Here is a 23,893-nt window from a genome sequence, read left to right on the forward strand (position 1 = left end):
TATTCTCATATTTTGATTTCACAAGTTAATTTACTTGGCTAGATCATAAAGCTAAGATTATTTCCATCTAGGTTAAAATTCCTCAGAGAATAAAGACATTTCTGCTGTAATGTTTTAGAAGGGACCTCATATGCTGTTCTGCTGATCATTACCACTGATCATTAGCAACTTGAGTAAAGGGGGGATATTTCAGTGTCCTCACTATTTCAAAAGAACACATCCTCAATGTGCATGATTACTAATAGTTACTAAGTTATATTTATATGTGAAAGATAAGCAATTATATGACACTTACCCAAAGTAAGCAAAAATTTTAGTCTTTCAGAAATATCCAAGCTCTGAAATAATTTTCTTCCCTAAATAAAATGAGAAAAGAAATTTGTGTTAATATTTACACGTTTTTTCTAGGAAGGTATTTTTCTCCCCTTATAACTGAAACTGGTTTTATCAGGCATCTCCATTTATCTCCAAAAGTTTTATTGGATTTTTAAAGTCAGCTCCACTAAAGAAAAATTACAGGTGAAATAACATTTTAGAAAGTGTTGCATAATATGTATCATTTAAACATTTCATACATCTAAGGGTCATTATATTCTAGTTTGATGTAAGCATTGTTCACTTCTGAGATCAACACATACCTGGATATCTAGAGGTATTCCAGGCCACGTGGAGTCTTACTTTATTGAGAGCAAGATGCCCCCTGGGTAAGACTGATTATACACTTTCATCTACCGAGCTAATTCTTACTTAAATATTATGATCCAGGTAGCCTGTTTCTCCATTAAAAAATTTCGTAATACTCTCTTACCACAATAACTTCAGACAGCCATCCTTCATGCTCCTACAGCACCTGGTATATTTTAAGATGCACACATTATATTTTAATTATTTCCTTATTAGTCTGCCTCAGGAGGCTCCTTGATATAAGGTCGGGAGTCAAACACTTAAGCCTTCAGCATTTATGAGTTGAGCAATGAATGTGTGCCAAATTGGACTCTCCCACCACCAAATAGTTACATAAATTGGGCAAACTACTTAACCATCTGAAGTCTCACTTTTCTCATCTGTAAAATTAAAATATTAACTGTACATATACCACAGGTTATGGTGAGGGTTACATAACACAGAATATGCTTCATTAATGTTGACTATCATTATATTCCTCTTATCATAAACAAATTAAGCTTATATGATCATTTAAATAAACTCAGAAGGAAAAGGCTTAAGATTATCTGGTGTTTATAGAAAAGAGAGATGCTTTGATTTTTTTTTAATAGAGAAGAAAAGCAGTTTTTTCCAATTCTGTGAAGAAACTCATTGGTAGCTTGATGGGGATGGCATTGAATCTATAAATAACCTTGGGCAGTATGGCCATTTTCACGACATTGATTCTTCCTATCCATGAGCATGGTATGTTCTTCCATTTGTTTGTGTCCTCTTTTATTTCACTGAGCAGTGGTTTGTAGTTCTCCTTGAAGAGGTCCTTGACATCCCTTGTAAGTTGGATTCCTAGGTATTTTATTCTCTTTGAAGCAATTGTGAATGGAAGTTCATTCCTGATTTGGCTCTCTGCTTGTCTGTTACTGGTGTATAAGAATGCTTGTGATTTTTGCACATTAATTTTGTATCCTGAGACTTTGCTGAAGTTGCTTATCAGCTTAAGGAGATTTTGGGCTGAGACAATGGGGTTTTCTAAATATACAATCATGTCATCTGCAAACAGGGACAATTTGACTTCTTCTTTTCCTAACTGAATACCCTTGATTTCTTTCTCTTGCCTGATTGCCCTAGCCAGAACTTCCAACACTGTTGAATAGGAGTGGTGAGAGAGGGCATCCCTGTCTTGTGCCAGTTTTCAAAGGGAATTTTTCCAGTTTTTGCCCATTCAGTATGATATTAACTGTGGGTTTGTCATAAATAGCTCTTATTGTTTTGAGGTACGTTCCATCAATGCTGAATTTATTGAGCGTTTTTAGCATGAAGGGCTGTTGAATTTTGCCTTTTCTGCATCTATTGAGATAATCATGTGGTTCTTGTCTTTGGTTCTGTTTATATGCTGGATTACGTTTATTGATTTGCGAATGTTGAACCAGCCTTGCATCCCAGGGATGAAGCCCACTTGATCATGGTGGATAAGCTTTTTGATGTGCTGCTGAATCCGGTTTGCCAGTATTTTATTGAGAATTTTTGCATCAATGTTCATCAGGGATATTGGTCTAAAATTCTCTTTTTTTGTTGTGTCTCTGCCAGGCTTTGGTATGAGGATGATGTTGGCCTCATAAAATGAGTTAGGGAGGAGTCCCTCTTTTTCAATTGATTGGAATAGTTTCAGAAGGAATGGTACCAGCTCCTCCTTGTACCTCTGGTAGAATTCAGCTGTGAATCCATCTGGTCCTGGACTTTTTTTGGTGGGTAGGCTATTAATTGTTGCCTCAATTTCAGAGCCTACTATTGGTCTATTCAGGGATTCAACTTCTTCCTGGTTTAGTCTTGGAAGAGTGTAAGTGTCCAGGAAATTATCCATTTCTTCTAGATTTTCTAGTTGATTTGCGTAGAGGTGTTTATAGTATTCTCTGATGGTAGTTTGTATTTCTGTGGGGTCGGTGGTGATATCCCCTTTATCATTTTTTATTGCATCTATTTGATTCCTCTCTCTTTTCTTCTTTATTAGTCTTGCTAGCGGTCTGTCAATTTTGTTGACCTTTTCAAAAAACCAACTCCTGGATTCATTGATTTTTTGGAGGGTTTTTTGTGTCTCTACCTCCTTCAGTTCTGCTCTGATCTTAGTTATTTCTTGCCTTCTGCTAGCTTTTGAATGTGTTTGCTTTTGCCTCTCTAGTTCTTTTAATTGTGATGTTAGAGTGTCAATTTTAGATCTTTCCTGCTTTCTCTTGTGGGCATTTAGTGCTATAAATTTCCCTCTACACACTGCTTTAAATGTGTCCCAGAGATTCTGGTATGTTGTATCTTTGTTCTCATTGGTTTCAAAGAACATCTTTATTTCTGCTTTCATTTCGTTATGTACCCAGTAGTCATTCAGGAGCAGGTTGTTCAGTTTCCATGTAGTTGAGCAGTTTTGACTGAGTTTCTTAGTCCTGAGTTCTAGTTTGATTGCATCATTCTTAGCAAACTATCACAAGAAGAGAAAACCAAACACCGCATGTTCTCACTCATAGGTGGGAACTGAACAATGAGGAAACTTGGACTCGGGAAGGGGAACATCACACACTGGGGCCTATCATGGGGAGGGGGGAGGGGGGAGGAATTGCATTGGGGAGTTATACATGATATAAATGACTTGATGGGTGCTGACGAGTTGAGAGGTTCAGCACACCAACATGGCACAAGTATACATATGTAACAAACCTGCACGTTATGCACATGTACCCTAGAACTTAAAGTATAATAAAAAAAAAAAAATAGAGAAGAAAAAATGTTCTTAAATACTTATCAAATCAGAACTACATGTAGAGATCATTGAAAAAAAACTGCTATTCTTCTCAATCTTACATTATTGTCATATCAGTCTTCCAAAAACATGGTTTTGACTTCAATATCTTGTTAAACTTTTAATGGTACTCCACATATCTTACATAAACTTAATATAAACATCTTAACCTTGTAAAAATATACACATTACAGATATATCAAAATAATATACATCTGGTAACATTTACATTCACACTTAGTAAAAGTATGTTTCTAAAGATGCCAAAAAATATATGAAATTAATTATCAAACATGATTAAGCCATACTAAGCCTTTTCTCCTCATATGTAATCAATTTGTACAGCAAAAACATATTATTATTAACTTTCCTCTCCAAAAGATTATTCCAATAAATGCACAATTTCTTTTTATCATATTAATATTTCTTTATACATACCACACAAAGCTCAAATAAAATGATTCCAAGAGACCATACATCTGATTTGGGGCCAGAAGGCAATGGTTTTTTACTTGGCATGTGATCAGTGGTTTTGAAAATTCCCTGTGCAATTACCTCAGGGGCCAAGTATGAGGGATACCTGTAATGACACATTAAAATAATGAATAATTACAACAGGGAAAGAAGCAATAGTACATTTTTACAATCAGTGTGGTAAGATCTATGTAAAAGTCTCATGCAATTAAATTAACAACTGTTGCTAGAAAGCATTCTAAACTAACCATTATAATACAGACCTTCAATGTCAAGGAATCAAGAGTAAATATACACAAGTCTCAAACAGTTTTAAAACCCTCATGTTCCCCTCCAGCATTAACTTCTTTATTTGCTTTTCTGTGGTTTCCAAGTGTTTTTCCTTTCTGCTTATTGCCTATCTTCCCTTAATACTGAATTACTATTTAAAGTGCATTGTATCTCTTAAAAAAATATTTATTATTTTTAGTAGTAAGAATGTTAATGCTATAAAAAGATATAAATTGAAAAGTAAAACTCCTATTTCTATACCCCTGTCACCCTGACATATTTATGTATATATAACTTTGTCCACTCATCACCTCTGCCCCACACGGTAAAACACTATACCTATTGCTATGTACCCTTTTTCTACGTAAAGTATACTTTAGAGATTGTTCTTTAAAAACACAAGTATAGATTTTTGTCATTCTTTTTGAAAACTGCCAATAATTTCGTTGATGCTCTTAATTTGACAAGACAAAAACATTTTGGAACTTCCATTCTTTTGCTATTACCAATAATGAGATGAATATATTATGACTATTACATATCCCAGAAGTATATGCATATGAATGACAGATATATTCTTAGAAGTGGCACTCCAAGATCATACGGTATGTGCATTTTAAATTTTGACTTATCACACCAAGTTGCCCTTTGGAGAGGTTATATCGATTTATATTGTCATAAGTAATACATGACAGTGCCTATTTCCTCACAACTTCACTGACATAAAAGGCTTTTGAAAACTGGTTTAGCAAATATTGAATAAATGCAAAACACTGCCTTTTAAATATGGATAAGGTATAAAGAAGAAAGCTTCAATGAACACCCATGTACCAAGAAGCAGTTTAAGTGAAGAACATAAAATTATCACTGAAAGTCCCTTTGTGCTTCTCCCTGATTGTATCTCCATTCCTGGTCCTCCAGAGGAGAAGATACCTGGAATTTTTGTGTTTGTCATTCTCCTCCATTTCCTGATGGTTTTACCATGTTTGTATCCCTAAAAAATGTACTGTTTAGTCAAGCATATCTCTGAATTTTATATAACACTGGAATTAGGATGACTGTATTCTTTTGCTTTTTCAATCAAGATTATCTATATTGTTGCATGAAGCTGTATCCATTAAATTCTTATTTCTACTATACGAATATATCATAATTTATACATTCAAATAGCAATGGCATTTAAGCTGTTTCCTGCTTTTATTATTAATATTATGAACAACATTGCACAGAATGCCATATATGGTATACATCTGCAAAAGGTTCCCAATGTTAACAACCTAGAACCAAACTTCTAAGCCATAGGATATGTGCACTTTCTACTTCATTAAACAATGCCAAATGTTTTTCAAAAGGAGTTATACCAATCTATACACTTGCCAGCAGTGAATGACTGTTCCTATTGTTTTACTTCTTCACCAACACTTGATATTTGACAGACTTTTTAATGTTTAACAATCTGGTATATAAAATCTATTGTGGTTTTACTTTGCATTTCCCTGAAAATTAATTACATTGAGGCAAATGTTCATATGTTTATTAGTCATTTGGGTTTATTATTGTGTGATATGCCCATTCAAGTCTTTTGCTTATTTCTCTAGTTATTTTGGGGTCCCCAAGACCACTCTCATGTTTAAAAGTTCACTAGAAAGACTTACAAGACTTAGCAAGTAAGTGTACTCACAGCTAAGATTTATTACAGTGACACAGTAAGGGCATAGCTGAATCACAAGGGATAAAGACAGAGAGGGAGTCTCAAGGAACCTATATAGAGGCTTCCTTATGCTCTCTCCCTCCTATCAGGGATCACACAGAATACATTCTTCTTCCAGCAACAAAAATGTAGCACCATGTATGTGATGTATCTTTAGTTTTCTTTTATTTTCTTTTTTTTTTTTTTTTTGAACTTCTTTCCAATCTTGAAGAACAAATGTTATGTGATGTTTCTGGCCAGAGAAGCCCATTGAAAATCCAAGGATTTTATTTGGGACTTGTCACGCAGACACTCTCTGCCTGGCATGTACAAAAATTCAAGAACTCAAGAAGGAAAGCAAGTGTTCAGCATAAACCACTTTGGTTGTTTACAAGCACAGTAAACTAGCCTCAGCAGTTAGGGATCCATGGGAACATTTCTGCAATCCAAGTTTCAGGGCAACAGCCAAGGGCAAACATTGCTAGCAGGACTTAGTTTCTAAGGATAGCAGTCTTAGGCTTTCTATGATAATCTTTTACTGCACAGTTTTTCTTTAATTCCAGACACTAATGTCTTCTTCAGTAATTATGACTCGAAATATTTTCTACCACTTTGTGGTTTTGTCTTTTCTTTCTCTTTATAGCATCTGTTTATGAATGAGAAGTTCTTATCTTTCAGTTGAATTAAACTTTTTTCCTTATACTTAATGATTTTGTCAAAATAATTTAATTTTCTCAAATTATTGAGAAAATTTGAGAAATTTTCTTTTATATTTAAGTTTCTTGATCCATCTAGAATTCATTTTTCATATGATGTCAAAATACAACTTATTTTCCTACATAAATAAGCAATTGAGCCCTGTTCCCTTTATTGAAACCTGTTTCTCCCCAACTAGTCTGTAGTGCCAGCTGTATACTAAATCAAATCTCCACACATACAGAGATTTGTTTCTTGGCTCCCTCATCTGTTCATTTGGTCAATTTGCCTAAGAGTATACTATTACACTATTTTAAGTAAAATATTTTCATATAAAATGTATTTTATTAAATAATTACTGATAATTGTTAAGACCTCTCAAAACATACATACCTTTTAGCTTCTCTTTGGGAAAATCTGGGCTCTTTGTGGGTGTTTGTTCTTCTCTATATACATTTTAAAACTACCTTGTCAAGTATTTTCTCTTTCACATACAGTTGAATTTTTATTGAAAATAGATAAGATACAAAGACAGGTTGTAGAGAACATCTTAACAATACTGACTCTAACAATCTATAAACATAGTATCTCCATATTTATTTATGTCTTCTTTAACGTCTCTCAAAAAGATTTATATTTTTTCCATAAAGGAACATATACTATCACGGGATTTTGTGGTGTCACTTTGTCAGGTGGAAACCTCTGTGGCCAGTGGTGCCTTTGCCTGAGTTTTGCTTGGACCCACTGGGCTCGTTCCATCCACTTGGACTGGCAGGCTGTGCTCAGCTTATGCTACTGGCCTGGATGCCATGCTGGCCAAGGGAGAGCCAGGCATGGAGTGGCAAGGGGTTATGAGTGAGTGTGGGGTCTGGTCACTGTGCACAGCCAGGCATACTGGCTGTGGCACAGCGGGCAGGTACAGGTGCTCACACAGGCGCTGGCTCCCTGCAAGGCTGTGGTTGGACCAGGTGTGTTGCAAGCAGCTTCCAAGGCTGGCACCAGGGAACATAGTTGTGCATGGAAACTTGGAGATGCCAGGAACTGCAGAGCCCCAAATAGAGTGTCACAGCCCTGGCTCAGAAAGCTCCTAGGTCTGGGATCCCCAAAGGGCTGCAGCTCCTCTCTCCTTCTGTCTTCTTTCCTTGCCACCTGCACCTGCATTGTGTCAGGCAAGGGGTTGTTTCAGCCCTGTTTGTTATAGCTGTTTTAGCTCTGCCATTTGGCAGGTCCCAAATTCTTGTCCTGCATCCGGGAATAAGGTACACGGACAAGTGGAGGGTGAGCAAGCTGAAGAGATTTATCCAGCTATAGAACACCTAAGGAGACCCACACTGGATAGCTTCTCCCCTCAGGTGGGGTGTCCCTATGAGTGTTCAGCCCTCAGCAGAGAGGAGACCCTGGGGTGGGTAGTTGCTCTCTGCAGCTGGCCATCCATTATCTGCTCAAGTCTGGCCGAGTCCAGGGTTGTTATGGTCCTCAGAGGGAAGAAGCGCACGTCCGTTGGTCCGTGGGCCGCCACGGGTGGGCCCAGAAAAAGCACCACAAGTTCCCACTCAGGTCCACGGGACTGGCAGCCCGTCTCCCAGGCTTCAGGCCCTCCCCGGCTTGAAGGCGGGGCTTCACCAGGGACCCGCCCCCTTCTACCCAGGAACCTATCTGACTCCTGTCGCTCTTCATGGTACCCAGGCTATTTGTGCCAAGAAGCGCCTGCAGGCCAGCGCTGAGCTGCCCTCAGCCCCTCTTCGGACTCCCTCCCTTGCCTGTTGGTGTCCAAAGTCCACAGGGGGTCAAGGCAGCAGGGGGCTGGAGTGTCAGTGCTGCCTCGAGTGTGCACACACCCAGCCGGGGTCCAACAGCACCTGGGCTTGGCCCCGACCTCCCTCCAAGATCAGAGTGGGTACAGGGAGCAGGGAGAGGTCAGGCAGTGGGAGCAGACATTTCTGAGCCTACAGCTGCACCTGGGAGAGCAGGGCTCCTGTCTGCTTTCAGCCCCCAAGAGCACAGGGAAGCCCAGGTCTGCAGCACCAACTTGGGCAGCTGCAGCTGTGCCCGGGAAGGTGGGGCTCCTGCCTGCTCCTGGCCCCCACAGGCTCCGTGAAGTGACAGTCCCAGCAGCACCTCCCCCACTGCAGCCAGCATCGTGGTAGTGCCCATTCCACACAGGCTGCCACTGCCATCAATACCTGATTTGATTCTATAAAGTACTCATTTTGCCTGTTCTATATCTTATAAAAGCTATACATGGTATGATGCTATACATGTTTGTTTTATATACTATATATTTCATGTACAAAAATTTAACCTCCCATCTCAATTATATACCTGAGGGCACTTGCATATCTTTTTATAAATCCTCTACAACTACCAATGAGACTTAAATAGAGGATATACTCAGTATAGTTTTGCTTAAAAAAAAAAAAATTCCTATCAAAAATGCCCATTAGGATGGCCTTACAAATGACAATTTAAAAAGCAGGTAGTAAATAAGAATTAGACATAGGAGCAATTGCTAAATTTGAATCCCAGTTCCTAGAAATAAAAGGAATAAGAACAGTTTTAGATGAGAGATGGAGTGAAATTTTGCCATACTTATTACATATGTGCATGCCCCTTCTTCATTTATTGTCAGATTTAGTCATAAGCACCCACGATCTAGATTTTAAAACCAGTTAGATTAAATTGTGTCCTCTTACAATGATGATTATAATCAAAATATAAATATGTTTCATCTATGTAATGTATATTAAGTAGACATTCAAATATTATTTCTGTTTTTCTTCCTGTCTTTTCTATAACTTCCTCAAACTATCATTGCTAGTACTTATTTACTTTCAAAATACAAGTCAATTAAGTCAGAGAATGTGACTTAAATTCAAATGGGTAAATTTGGTTTTTAACTCCTTTTTCATTTTAATAGAATGATGATGTGATACCAGTATCTTCTTATGATTTGCTTGTGTATTTCTCTCATATACAAATTTGTATTGTGTTATTTTACCCTAAGATGATGATATTGCTCTTCTAAATGAATGTGTGATACCTCTAGAAACAGCTGAAGTCTAGTGGAAGCAGCACTATATTAGATGTTATAATACCTGTGTTCTAATTTCAGTTCTACCACATATTCTATATGTGATTTAGGTTTCTTCATCTGTAAAACTGGAATATTACTGCCTACCTCATAAAGGTGTAATAAATGTTAGTGAATCTATAAAGACATTTAATAAGAATAAAAAATTAATACAAATGCAATGGTGTACTTTTATCATCACCATAATATATCCAGAAGTCAGTGTTCATCTTTATTCCTGATTTCCAGCACATCTAACTGAAAAATGATAATAATGAAAAATCAAGCAAAACTATAGGTACATTGTTATATCAAAAACTTCTGACAGGACAGAGATAAACTTTGTTTCAAATATTTTAGTTTCCCTTTTAATCATAGGAAAATTATTAAAAAATAATAAGCTCTAGAATTATTTAATGTAGGTCATCTTTTTTCAACAACCTTCTCTTCTGTATCATAGCATTTTAACACTCAAAGACAATTACCAGAACTTTGCTGTGAGTATGACTGATGAGGTAAATAAAGTGGCTTTCATCATCTGTTTGATGTTTTAACAAGGTATTAAGCTACTGGCCAACTGAAATGAATGCCCGATTTCCAACTCTTTACGGTATTTTGAAACAGATGGTAACATTTTACTTTGTTGTTCCTTAATATTTGTCTTTTGAATCAACTGCAAGCTTCTTCTGGTGTAAATATTTTCTTTCATGCCTTAGCTGTTTGATCACTTTATTTTTCCTGGCTAATGTTTCACATTTTGCTCTTTGATATTTTCTGGTAAGACCCTTTGGGTCTAAGACCTCAAAGCAAGCCAGACCAAATGGTAACACAAGACCAATTCTATCCAAGCATTTTAAATTCAAGTGTAGCTCTTACTTGATATGCTTTAAGAAAAATCACCTCCTTTCTCCGATTCACCACTGAAACCTAAAGTACCTTTAAATAAAAATAAAAAACTTAAAGTAATTTTTAAGTTTTTGGATTTCTTTCTTACACAAATTGATTTAGACAAAAGCAGCAGCAGCAATCATTTGTACTACAGCTACTTAAAAGTCACCTTGAAAGGCATTTATCATACGTGACAAAGGAGCTAGAGCCTCACTAAAAACTTACATTCAAATATAAGTTGAATAAAAAAAACCCTTTCATATTCGAAAGGGCTTTTTTGAACAAATAAGAAATTATAGACTGTCTTTGCAAAATACCATTTTCATGCTTATGAAACAAGAATTGGTTTTTGCCTGTAAGTTTTCAACACACAAAACTGTAAGACTATGAATTTATGTACCTTAATAAGTAGTCCATCAAAACAGAAAATTCTCTCACTAAACAATGAGCTTCTTGAGGAGAGAAAGCTATCTTATTTATTTTTGTAAAACAAACAGGCATAAGAGAAATTGCTCAATAAATGTTTCCTCACTGAATGAAGTTTCAGATTATTATCTATGTCTTAATAATAAGACACAGCCATAAACTTAACAAAAAAAGTTTAGTTAAGAAACCTATAATTTGAGTTATAAAGAAAAAAGGGCAAGTTATATATGAGGCTGGCTCTTAAAAAAATTATATTAAGTTTTTAAGTAACATTCTGTTTTAAAAACACACTCCATGACTTCATATCACAATTCTCAGTAACGGTGTGATAGAACTTATTTTAGGAAGCCCAAAGAGGAAAACACAAAGGGATACTATCAAAAACAGCCACACTACAATTGAAAAAAATACGATTAAGGTCTCTAGGTTAGATAATAATACTGCATCAAGTTTAGTTTCCTTGTTTTGACAACTGTTCTGAGGTCATGTAAAAAAACAAAGTCCTTCTTTTAGAAAATACAAATGAAAGTACTTAGAGGTAAAAGTGATATTACATACATTAATTACTTTTAAGTGATTATAAAAAACAATCATTATACACAAACACACATATATGCTTAGAGAAGAAAACAGAGAAAAAGCAAATGTAGTGAAATGTTAACATTTAGAGAAACTGATGAAGGGTATAGAGGAATTCTTTGTACTATTTTTGTAACTATTTTATCTAAAACAATCTCAACTTAAATCTTCAAAAAAGAAAATAATTCTGAAAATGTCTAAAAGCAGCCACACAAATATAACACAAAAATCTGTATCAAAAACATCTACTTGAATATACACGAAACAACCTTCCATTTCTTTTGTGGAGGGCAACATACATCTGCAATTCCACAACAGAAGTGATTAAATAAACCTTTCGGAACTTAAACATAGACTTTCAGGTATGGAATTTATCTCTATCTCTAATATCCACAATGACTCAACTTGAGTCTTCATATATAGTTGTATCTTAGAGAAAAGGGAATTAAACATAAAACTGAAATTGAAATTGAAAAAATGTGAGAGTGATGTTTTTCAGTCTCTTGATGCACACACATTATCATTAATTGAGAATCTAGTCATCCTTCTTGCCTTGAATTGATTTGATTCTGAATGAAATACAGATAATTAGGAAATATTATAATGTAAAGGATGTCAATACTGCTAGTCTCTCTGTCAATTCAATGAATGATCAACATCAAGGATCTATAGGATGCTGGGAAAAACTCATTGTCTACTCATTTTAAAAGTATATGGAAAATTAAGATGCATTAATTTTAAAAAAGCTGTTTTCATGTCAAAAAGGAATATCAAATATAATTAACAAAATATAAACATTATCAAAGATTACAAAATTTAAAAAGAAACTCAAAATAGAGGAAAACATATCCTTACCCTATTGGGAAATCAACATCATCACCATGAGCTGTCATGTGATAAAGTCCAAATTTAGCCAATTTAATATGTCCCTACAATAGTAAAGAGAAAAAACACTATCAAATATTTTATTATAATTGGCAAGGAAAATTATTATACATTTCATACCTAAAGAAACAATTATATAACAATATTTTATCAAAATACCACTACAGAAGATTTAAAAAAAACACAATTTTAAAAAAAACTATCTGCCAATAGTCTGCTTTAGACTCATTAAATATATATACATGCATATGTACACATATATATCTCAAAATGACAAATGGAGTTTCTTTAATATTTTTGCTGTTACATTGTCTAGTTATTTCACAAAACAAAGAGGCAAAAATGTTCTCATCTGTCTTGAAACTTTGGTTAGAATGGTTTATGGTAATTTTCACAGAGCAAATTTTTCTCCATGGAGTTGCAAGTCCATTTATATTTATAATTTAACTGTGAAATAGGAAAACTTAACTTGAGAAAATCAGTTCAAAACTCATCAAGATTTTGGTGAATCTGCTAGATTTCCAATGATTTTTTATATTGTTTGAGAATAAAAATAACTATCATAAGTATAAGGCTCTTAATAAATGATAAATATAATTTCATATCTTTTACGTTTTTTCCCTTTTAATCTATAAGGCTTTAAAATATTAAGTTGATCTTAAAATTGGTTTGTCTTCTCACGAACATTATTTCCAAGCATTATAAAATATTTATATTTAAAAACAGCTTAGATTGATATGGCAATGATTCTTTACTGCCATAAATCTGAAATTAATGAGTACACTTTTCTGTGTTTGTGTTTGTGTGTTTGTTTTTTACAGACAGGGTCTCACTCTGTCACCCAGGCTGGAGTGCAGTGGTGTGATCATAGCTCACTGCAGCCTCAAACTCCTGGCTCAAGCAATGTTCTCATCTCAGCCTCCTAAGTACTGATTTGGGAAAAGAACCAGAGAACAAGGATAATCCTACTAATACAGCAAATAACGGCCATGAAAAAATTTCCTCCAATATGTTTTTATATATTCTATGAAAAGGAATAAAATTACAATTATTCCTGAAAATATACAACCTTGCTACCATAATTCTCTTTGAAGAGTTTACAAGCTTCTTCTTAATGCCCCGTAAGATTTCCAGTAGAGAAACAGCACTTCAATAGTAAAAGGAGGTAGGTATGAACAGCTGGTAAATAAGGAGATAAATAGAAGAGGAAAGAAGGCAGAAGAAAAACAGAGAAAACACAACGCAGTTGGTTTATATGAATAACATTCTAGCAAAAAGAGCCATTTTCTTAAAAACGAAAATAAATTAAGAGGAGGAGTATATTGGGAAGCCACAAGGTTTTAGAAATAAGAGTAAAATGAAAAGAAAACCATAAAGTTAGAAAATGAGTTTTGTGGGAAAAATAATCCATGTGAAAGATACACAGATTAAATAATTTAAGGATTCTTTTTTCAAAAACCACAATCACTTTCATATAGTCTTTTCATTATGAATATTCTTAAAACATATTCTGATTCTATTGTTCTTCTGATTGAGTAGCCCTGATCCCAGTTGCTTCCAATTTCAAACGATATACAAATATTTATTACATTTATTAACAATTACCTTTCGGTCCAACAGGATATTATGAGGAGACAATGCCCTGTGTACTATACCATGTTTGTTCATATACTGCAAGCCCTGAAGAACCTCAAATGCTATGCACAAAACCGTTGAACAGCTACAAAGAAAACAAAAAGTCAAAGTTCAATTACAAAGCAAATAAATAACTTATTTTAACAAGTGAGATGTGACCTACTGAAAATATTCAAAAAGTTTTATTTTTTATTGCTCCTCTTTTATTCTGAGAAAATAGAATCTATATATTTTCTAAAATATCTACTTCTACATATTTTAGATTTTCTGATTATAACAGAATTGATCTGACAAAGATCCTACAGTTTCCTAAAGGCTACTGTAATAGCAGTATTTGGTCCTTTCAGGAAAAGGCTTTAATCTTGATGGTGAGTGCAACTAACCTATAGTAGGTTGGCTTTGCCAAATTATCAGGTTAAGTTTCAGGTATATGGCAGAACTAAGTCACTAACAACTATTTTGCTCAATACAAAATACCTAAGCCCTTGAAAAAAGTAGTAACAATATATTTTATGGTATACAACACTAGCTTATTTTCCATATTCAACCTATAAAGCAACCTCTGGTCATTTATGATTTAGCAAACATTTCTCTTTAATTCTTATCCTATTATGTACAGACCATCCTTCACACAAATATCCTCCAGTTTTTCCCTCCTCTCTCTCACCATCCATCTCCCTAATGTTTTTTTCCAATTTGCAAGTCTATTCATGTAAATTACCAGGAAACAGGCACTGTATTTGGTTAAATACTGCTACTTGGCAGTAGTATTTGGAACATGTTTTAATTTTTATCATTACATCTTTATAAAGTATGGATGTTCATTTGCAGACATTGGTGTCTGCATTAAAACTTGTTCCTGTCAACATTTCTTTTCTTTTTGAAAAGTTCAAATCTCAGAAAAGAGTATGACAAATGTAATACTCACATAGAAATTAACCTAGCTTTATTAATTATCCTCTAATGTTTTAATCAAAAATTGTTCATATGGAAAATTTCCCCATACCTACAATATTAACATTTTGGAATAGATTTTCCTTTCTATCCATTTTTTAAATTTTTCTAAAATTAAATTCGTGTTTGCAGATAGCCACTAAACGTAATTTTTAAAACCAATAGTAGAGCTAAAATGGAATCATAAAAAATATTCAATCCACAAACAGGCAGAATAAAAGGAAAACAGAACAGAACAAATAGAAAATGACTAATAGATTTTAATCCAGATATAGCAATAGTTATATCAAGTACAAATGGTCTCAACTCACCAATTAAGTCATAAGGATTGTCAGATCTGATAAGAATTTAAACTCAGCTATACTCAGTCTATGAGAAACCCACACTAAATAAAAGACATAGGTTAAAAGTTAAAAAATGGACTAACAGATTGCCATGGGCTTGGGTGGGGGACAGGTGGACTACAAAAGAGTATAAGAAAATTTTGTGGCATGAGGGAACTGTTCTATCCTTGATTTTGATGACGGTTACATAACTTTGTTTATCAAACTCATTAAAGTTTACATTAAACAGGGTAAACATTAAGGTATTATACCTTAATAAACCTATTAAAGTTTACATTAAACAGGGTAAACATTAAGGTATTATACCTTAATAAACCTGACTTTAAAAAATACTAAATTGAATAAAATTTTTACAAAAATAATTGTTGCAACCTGATTCTCTCTCCTAAATTAAAACCAAAAGAAATAACCATAGACAAAAGCTAAAATTTGCCTCTATGATCCTAGTTTGACTTTCCAGAAGGAATCAGCAGTTTTTGTTTTCAATCCTTCTGGTGGTTAGATTTTTACTTACTTACTAACTCTTCACTATGCAAGAGGATACAGTTGACATATTTTCATAACTTTTCTATTTTCTTCCTCAACTCCTTTTTATTAGTTACATTGTTTTACATTATCAAATTTTATTTTACATTATCAAATAATCATCAGCAGTTAGTTTTCGATTCTTCCGGTGGTTAGACTTTTACTTAATATAAGTAACTCTTCACTCTGCAAGAGGATACAGTTGACATATTTTCACAGCTTCCCCATTTTTCTTCCCCAATTCCTTATCTGCATTTGTTATATTGTTTTTAGACTATAAAATTATAAGTGGGATAAGGGAAACCTACACTCCTTGCTGGAAGGTGAAACAAATAAGTAAATAGATAACGTGATGTGTAGTGATTAAAATGAAGAAAAAAAATAAAGTAGGGAAGACAGATAATGTGTTCAGGGAAGGCCTCACTGAGAAGGTGACACTTACGTAGAAATCTAAAAGAAGTGAAAAAGACAGGTAGGTCTCTAGAAAATGTATGATTCGGGCAGAGGTCACAGCAAGCAACTCCTGAACTGGTATAAAGTCAGCAGCTCACAAAAGTGTATTCAGTGCATGCAGTAGAATGAGCAAAGAATAAAGTGACAGGAGATAAGCTCAGAGAGGTAGCTACGAGTCAGATGATGTAAGGCCCTTTAGGCCACTGTAAGACCTTTGGGCTTTTACTCTGAGAAAGATGGGAAGTGACTGGCACATTGCCATATGATAATAATGATTAATAAATATTTACTGTAGAACTAAGCACAGAAGGAAATACAAACCTAGGCCACTTAAACCCTAGCTGTCAACAGAAAATGTCTCAGTCATCAAGATTTAATGGATACCATAATTTTATAACTCTATTTATAAACATTATCATCAGCTACTATAATTTTTATATATCATACTATTTTTAAATTTATTCTTTGTTTAGCTATAAGACATCTTGAGAAATTGTTTCATAGAGGGAGTATGAATAGGATATTTTCATGCACAGCGCACCTGAAAATATCTTATTCTTGCCTTTAAACTTGGAAAGAATTACTCCATTGTCTTACAGCATTCTTTATTAATGGCGAGAAGGCTACTACTATCAGTCTGATTCCAACTTTGTTGTAGACATCCTGTTACTCTTTCCTGGGAAGTATTGAGGATTATTTTTACTTTATCCCTAGAGTTATAAAATTTCAGCCCAATATGTCTAATGTGGGTATGTTTGTGCCAGTCAGCATTAAGCATGCCTTTTTAATTTACAGACTCACATGTTCCATTAACACAGAAACATTAACAACGAAAATTCGATTTGTTACATCTTTCACTATTTACTCTTTTTTTCTCTAAGTTGGAACTCTTAGTAGGCAGATGATAACTGGAACTATTTTTTTTAATTTAATTTTTTGAGTACAGAGTAAGTATATATATTTATGAGGTACATGAGTTTGGATACAGGCATGAAATGAGTAATAATCACACCATGTAAAATGGGGTGTCCCTCCCCTCAAGTATTTATCCTTTGGGTTACAAAAAATTAAATTGTACTTTCAGTTATTTTAAGATGTACAATTATTATTGACTACAGTCATCCTGTTGTATTAACTTTCTATTTTAAGAGCATAGTCTTTAGTCCTATCTATTATATAACTTAATTCCAGTAGAGAGAGATCCAAAGAGTGGGAGAGAGATAGAGAGAGGGAGAGAGAGAAATCTAAACCATTAATTTCTAGGATTTCTATTATGTCCCCTAGCTGCTACTTGTCGATAGATACTGTTCTTTGGTTATGGATATATCATTCCTTTGAGTCTCTCTGAGAAGAATTAGAACTCTTTTAATTCTGGAAAAAAGAGTGTTATCTTCATTTCCTCTGTGGTGAGTACCACCTCTCCACCCCATCTCCAGGCTCTGTTTTTCTTGAACTATTTTTTTTTTTTTTTTTTTGCCTCAAATATCTGGTAATCCAGTCCCTGGTTGTCAGTCATATTTTGAAGTAAAGGAGTAAGCTGATATTACCCATAATGTGTGTAAAAAAGAAGAATGAGGGTTACTATTTATAAAGAATGCTATTTAAATTGACTGTAAACTATTCCTTTTTATCAAATAATTTCTCCCATATTAAAGTGCCATATCAATGAGTCTTAAACAAATAGGGAATGTGTGAAACAAGCATAATTCAGGATAAACAGAGTTTTCATAAACATCTTCAAAAAATTAACTGTATAAATGGCAATATCCCAAACTTAAAAAAAATTATTTGTAACTTATCAGTAGTTCTAGAGGCAAGGATTTTATGTAAAAGCACAATTACGTTGATAAATATGTGCACATGGAAGAAAACAAAATCTTCCCCCTTAAAAACAAAGAGAAACATTCCCTGAGATTAGCAAAATGTAAATCTAGTTTTATGAACTCATTTGGCTCTACAAGTCAATTTTAGAGTAGCTTCTCTTGTTCTTGTCTGTTTCTCACACAATTCACAAAAAACTGGTGCCATATGCAGCTGTGACACTAGAGGACCTCAGCTGCATACTACTTCAATATAGATGCCTTTCTCATGAAATTAAAGCCAAACCTTTAAAGTGATTTTCCCACTGAACAAGTTCTGAAACTACTGAACACATAGACTGCATTTTCTACTCTCTATACTGTGCTTTTGTTAATTGCGAGATATTAGACATTACACTTGCATGTCGAAAAGCACATTCATGTTAAAAATGAGCTGATGAACATGCATACCAAAATAATTTCTAAAAATTCAAACACATAAATGACATACCCTTTCGTAGCTATTACTTGAGAGTACATGTCAATTACAATCTGATTTGCTTTTCTGCCCTTTTATACTCTCAGAATTCAATTTTTTAATTTGCTTTAAAATGTAAGGTATAAAGAACAAAGTTATTTTATATCATGAGAAGAACGAATCAGTATTTGCAGAATTTTGTATACTTACTAGCTTTTAAAGTTATATTCTTTAATACTACCAATAACTTGGGTCATGAGATTTTTTAAGTAGCTAATGCAACAGCAAAGTAAAACTATCATATGCCTAGTAGTAGTTAACATGTTACAGTTTAATTGAACATGGACACTAAAAGAAAATTTAGGATTAAGAGAATTGGATTCACACAGTTAAATAAACAAGATACTGAAAGGGGACAACAGGACTTTATCCTACACAATTCCCAAGGGAGAATCTTGTTTAATAGACAAACCCATCAGTAACCAAGAAAATGTAAAATTATACTTCAAATCAAAAAATATTCTACTTCTTTTGACATTTTTCAGTAACTATTGTTACTTCAGGGCCTGGGTGGCTAGCGTTTACATTCTCATCATTGTCCTGAACAACTGGACATTAAGAATCCCTAGTGATTATAAATACAGATAAGACCAAAGGTAGCTTTCAAAATAATATAATTGATAACTCCCAATAAAGCAAGATGACACTTGATGACATTTTCATTTATATTTAAACATATTAATGAGTGGCTATTTGTTTGTTACTGAATTTCTGGGCCCACAATTACCAAGAAAAAGAACTGATCTGCACTATCAACAAGCCTACAGTATACTTAGAAGGACAGATTTACAAACTGATAATTATAAGCAATTAACTAAGTAGATAAGAATTATTCATTCTTTCCTTTGTCTTCAAAGAAAAATACAACATAAAAATTTATTTACAACATTGTTGAGACCAAAAGAGACCTACAAAAGTCATAAATCTTGGAAAAGTAAGCTTAAAATCTAAAAGAAAAAAACACTATCATCACCACCACCACCACCATCAACAAAAAAGACGCTGACAGTTTCTAGGTTTGAGTCAACTTGGTTGTATTTGGATTTTCAACAGGGCTTAATAAATCTTCAAATCTATCAGTTGGTATAATCCCAGGTACATTTTTTATCCCTTTCCAGATATCTTTCAAAGGCAATTTACTGTTTATGATTAAATCATCCAAATAATCTGTAGCTGTTGGTTAAAACATACTGAGGCCAAGATCATGGATTTAATTCCTATGCAGAATGGAAGACTTCATATGTTCACAGCCACAGGCTTTCATCTAACCCCAGCCAATACTCCCAAATACAGACAGTCTATCACAATGAGACACTGCTTAATCTATATTTACTTAAAACAGCCAAATTTTAAACTACTATCTCCTATACTTCTCTGTTCCTCATTCCTGAGGACCCATCTTTAAGCTCATCAAGACCTTGGGGTCCCTGTTCTCTAAGGCTCATCTATTACCCCAGCCAATCAGCCCCTTTTTGACATCCTTCTTTATTCAGACAGATATGGTTTGTCATTTCAATAATTTTTTGCAAAGATCCTTAATGGCTTCTCATCCAATGGCTCTCCCTTGTGGTAGAAATGAACTCCCTTTCTCGATTTCTGACAGTACACAGTTGGAGGGTTTCTTGATTTTATGGTAATTATTTCTATATAGGCTTGTCTTTCCCACTGTATCTTGAGTATGTATTAGCTTATTCAACTATGATTCCCTATATCTATCAGTGTCTGTAATGTGCATGTTCAATAAGTATGTATTTAAAAAAGGTGTTAAAATACATGTATAAAATAATATCACACAATGGTACAACAGGGAAAGATAATTAAATTCTCTACCACTAATAGAATCACATCTCATGAGAGAATGTATAATCTTTTAGTCAGTCAAGAAAACACAAATTGCTCAAGTTCACCCAATGGCTATCCACAAAAAAATATTCATTTGTTGAAAATACAACTCTCCTAGTCTTTTATTTACTGAAAGAAACAGGAATAAATTAGGATATACTGGGTAACAGGAAAATCTTGTTAATATCTGTCTAAAACTGTAAATTAGACTAAATTGTTGAGAGAGATTACTACTGGCCTCAACCCATCAGCTCGTTTAGGTATCTGCAACATTTCCAAGAAGAGAGGTTACTCGAATTGCAAGAAATAGAGACCAGGAAAGAGAATGAGAGGTCAAGATTGCTGAGATAAATTTGGAAGTCATTCATGTATAAGTGATAACTAAAACCACACATACTATTTCCTCAGATCCATGATCCATGATATTTCTAAAGGCCACTCCACAAGCCAAAACACCCATACTGTCAGCTAACCAAGGGAGGAAACACATTTCTGCATTGTATGAGTTCAAGATGTTCTTTCACCTTATAAAACCTGATCATTCCCACAGAAATTTTCCTTTTGGTCTAAAACATTCCTTACTTGGTATCAGCCTGAGGTAAAAATGTTAAGAGAGAGGAAATGCAGATGAAATATATTAATGGTTAGCTACTGTGTAATTTAAGAAATGGAGAAGAAAAATAAAATGCTTACTAATGATTAATGTTCAGATAATATTACAAGTGTATAATTCTGTGTTATCTTCAAAGAAACTTTCCTTTATAACTTGACAAAACAGCTCAACTAGTATATAACTTTTAAAGACTCACTAGTTTATAATTCCACAATTTGGGGAGGGTGTTTCCAATGATGAGCTGGTGTCTTTGAGGCTTTTGACACTTATCACTTACTAAATTTTGATGTTTTGTAAAAAATACCACAATATTTAACAGAGCAAAAAGGATGAAAAATACAAGTTTCTGGAATTGAAAAAAGGAAATAACACATTTCAGTACTGGGCATACATGTTTTAGCCTGAAAGGACACCTATCCATGCTAAATTTAAGAATGTATTTGCCTCAGATTCAGATGTTTTGAAATGGAAATTGCATTGATAAACTACTACCTAAAGACTAGTAAGTCTAAAAAAAGTAATCAGTCCATCTGACTTTCAGTTGTGAGACTAGGCATATTTTACAATTTAGTTTTAACTCCAAAATAATCAAAATAGAATGCTGTAAGTCTGGAATGTATCTAATTCTCAATAGGATACAATAAATTGGGATATTAACTTTCCAACTTGAATACTAGATAACTTTTTTTCTCAGCAGAAAATTAACTTGGTAAGATCAAATACATATGGAAAACATAGTCTAGCGGTCTGAGGTTCAGACATTAAGCCAGGAGGCTCTGTCACTGATTTGTTATGCTTAGACAGTGTTCCAACTTCACCCTGCCTCCATCTGCAAATTTATAAAGTAAAAAATGTAACATCAAACAGAAGCTAAATGGAGATCAATGAGCTATTGGCCCTGCACAGAATCTTCATCATCTTAAAAGCACAACAAAATAAACAAAAAGTCCAAGTCTCCCTCAAAAATCCCAGGGTTTTTCTAAAACTATACAATATATTTTGTTACACCACATATATATATATATCCTATAAATTAACAAAAATTGCAAATTGAGCTCTCCAACTATTCTCCTGACATAACTGAATCAGAAGAACATTTTTCTAACTGCTCTGTGAGAATAAAATCACCATTTGATATACAGGTCTGGAGGATCTCAAGGTTGGCTGCATATTTCTGCCCCATCAATGTTTTCTTCTCCCAAGCATTTTTTCCTATCCTTGCACAGAAACTTCAAAACCTCTTTTGTCATCATAGTCACTAATTCTGGCTGTGCAAACACACTAGGTAATACGTCCAACTCCCCATACCCTGGTAGCATTGGGGATGTTGGAAGACTGCAACTTTTCTCTAAGACAGAACTTATCATGGCATATAATGGGTCAAATCTGTACCCTGTATCATTCCAAAGTTGTTTTTTAAATTAAAATTAATGTATATATTGCCATGTGAAAAAACGAGAAGCAAATTTCTATTACTGTTCAGAATTTTGATTTGAGACCAATTCACATTTTTAAGTGGACCAATGTTTTAGATGACTAATTTATCACCCTACCCATCTCAAATAATGAATGGGAGAGGGCCTGAATAATATGGATTGCTTATTACAATGTCTGCAAGACAGCATATTGTAAACAAAAGTTTCAGCAAACTGAAATGTTCAGTTAAATAAGTATTGGTCTGTCTTAAGTAACTTATGACCAGTATGATTGCTGAAAAAACCCTATTTACCATGTTCCTTGTATTTGTCAGCAGTTGGGGTGACACAGTGATTATATTTAGATCAGAGAATCCAAAAATAGCGAAATTTTATTCTTAACTACTTCTTCTAGACTCCATAAGCTTCCCATGATTCATAAATAGGAAGGCAGACAAAGCAAAATAATATTTTAATAGCCAAAGCTTTATCTCCAAATTTTAATGTAGAATTCTGAGTTCTGCTTACCTATATAAATAAATACTTTTTCCTAAACCAGATCATCTTGAATTAATTAGTTCTGTCTGTTTCACCTAACCTTGAACTAGAATTTCAGTTCTCAATACTATGATACAAGGAAGATCATACCAATTATAGCAAGCTTCACAAAAAAGAGTAAGAAAAAGCTCTTATCCATATAATCCCATAATGACCCAAGAATACTGTGTAAAAATTGAAGAACAGTTATCTTTTACCAATTCACAAAAAATATAATATTAATATGGATTCTTAATTTTAGGTTTTCCTATGTGTGTTGTTTTCTTGCGCAGTATCTGCAATCACTTATTTCAACCAGAATTTATAAGATGGTAGCTAATTTAGCTCAAATACTTTAAAACTTCTTAAGAATGGTGGCTCACACCTGTAATCCCAGCACTTTGGGAGGCCAAGGCGGACGGATCACCTGAGGTCAGGAGTTCCAGACCAGATCGACCAACATGGCGAAACCCCATCTCTACTAAAAATAGAAAAATTAACCATGTGTGGTGGTGGGCGCCTGTAATCCCAGCTACTTGGGAAGCTGAGGCAGGAGAATTGCTTGAACCCAGGAGGCGGAGGTTGCAGTGAGCTGATATTGCCCAACTGCACTCCAATCTGGGCAACAGAGCAAGACTTTGTCTCAAAAAAAAACAAAAAACAAAAAACCTGTTCTTAAGTTGTATAAGTCAGTATTTCATATTCTACAAAGAGCACATTGATTTCTAGGTTTCCCAACACTGGAAGAGTTTTAAGAACCTTTCACCAAAAGGAATGGTAAAGAATCACCTTAAGGACTCGTTAATATAGAT

At 34.2% G+C, this 23,893-nt stretch overlaps 1 protein-coding gene across 1 annotated transcript in view; it reads right to left on the reverse strand.

Moving 5' to 3' along the window:
* Positions 1 to 23,893, reverse strand: part of TBCK (TBC1 domain containing kinase) — a 258,415-nt gene that overhangs the window by 195,622 nt on the left and 38,900 nt on the right. The window contains exons 4-7 of the mRNA XM_030915419.1: positions 14,032 to 14,146; positions 12,397 to 12,470; positions 3,887 to 4,028; positions 296 to 356 (exon numbers count right to left, since the gene is read on the reverse strand). Of these exons, the coding sequence (XP_030771279.1) occupies positions 296 to 356; positions 3,887 to 4,028; positions 12,397 to 12,470; positions 14,032 to 14,146 (392 nt within the window). The remainder of the gene's footprint in view (positions 1 to 295; positions 357 to 3,886; positions 4,029 to 12,396; positions 12,471 to 14,031; positions 14,147 to 23,893) is intronic.

Source organism: Rhinopithecus roxellana, chromosome 2 (genome assembly GCF_007565055.1).
Source record: "Rhinopithecus roxellana isolate Shanxi Qingling chromosome 2, ASM756505v1, whole genome shotgun sequence".
Lineage (NCBI taxonomy): Eukaryota > Metazoa > Chordata > Mammalia > Primates > Cercopithecidae > Rhinopithecus > Rhinopithecus roxellana.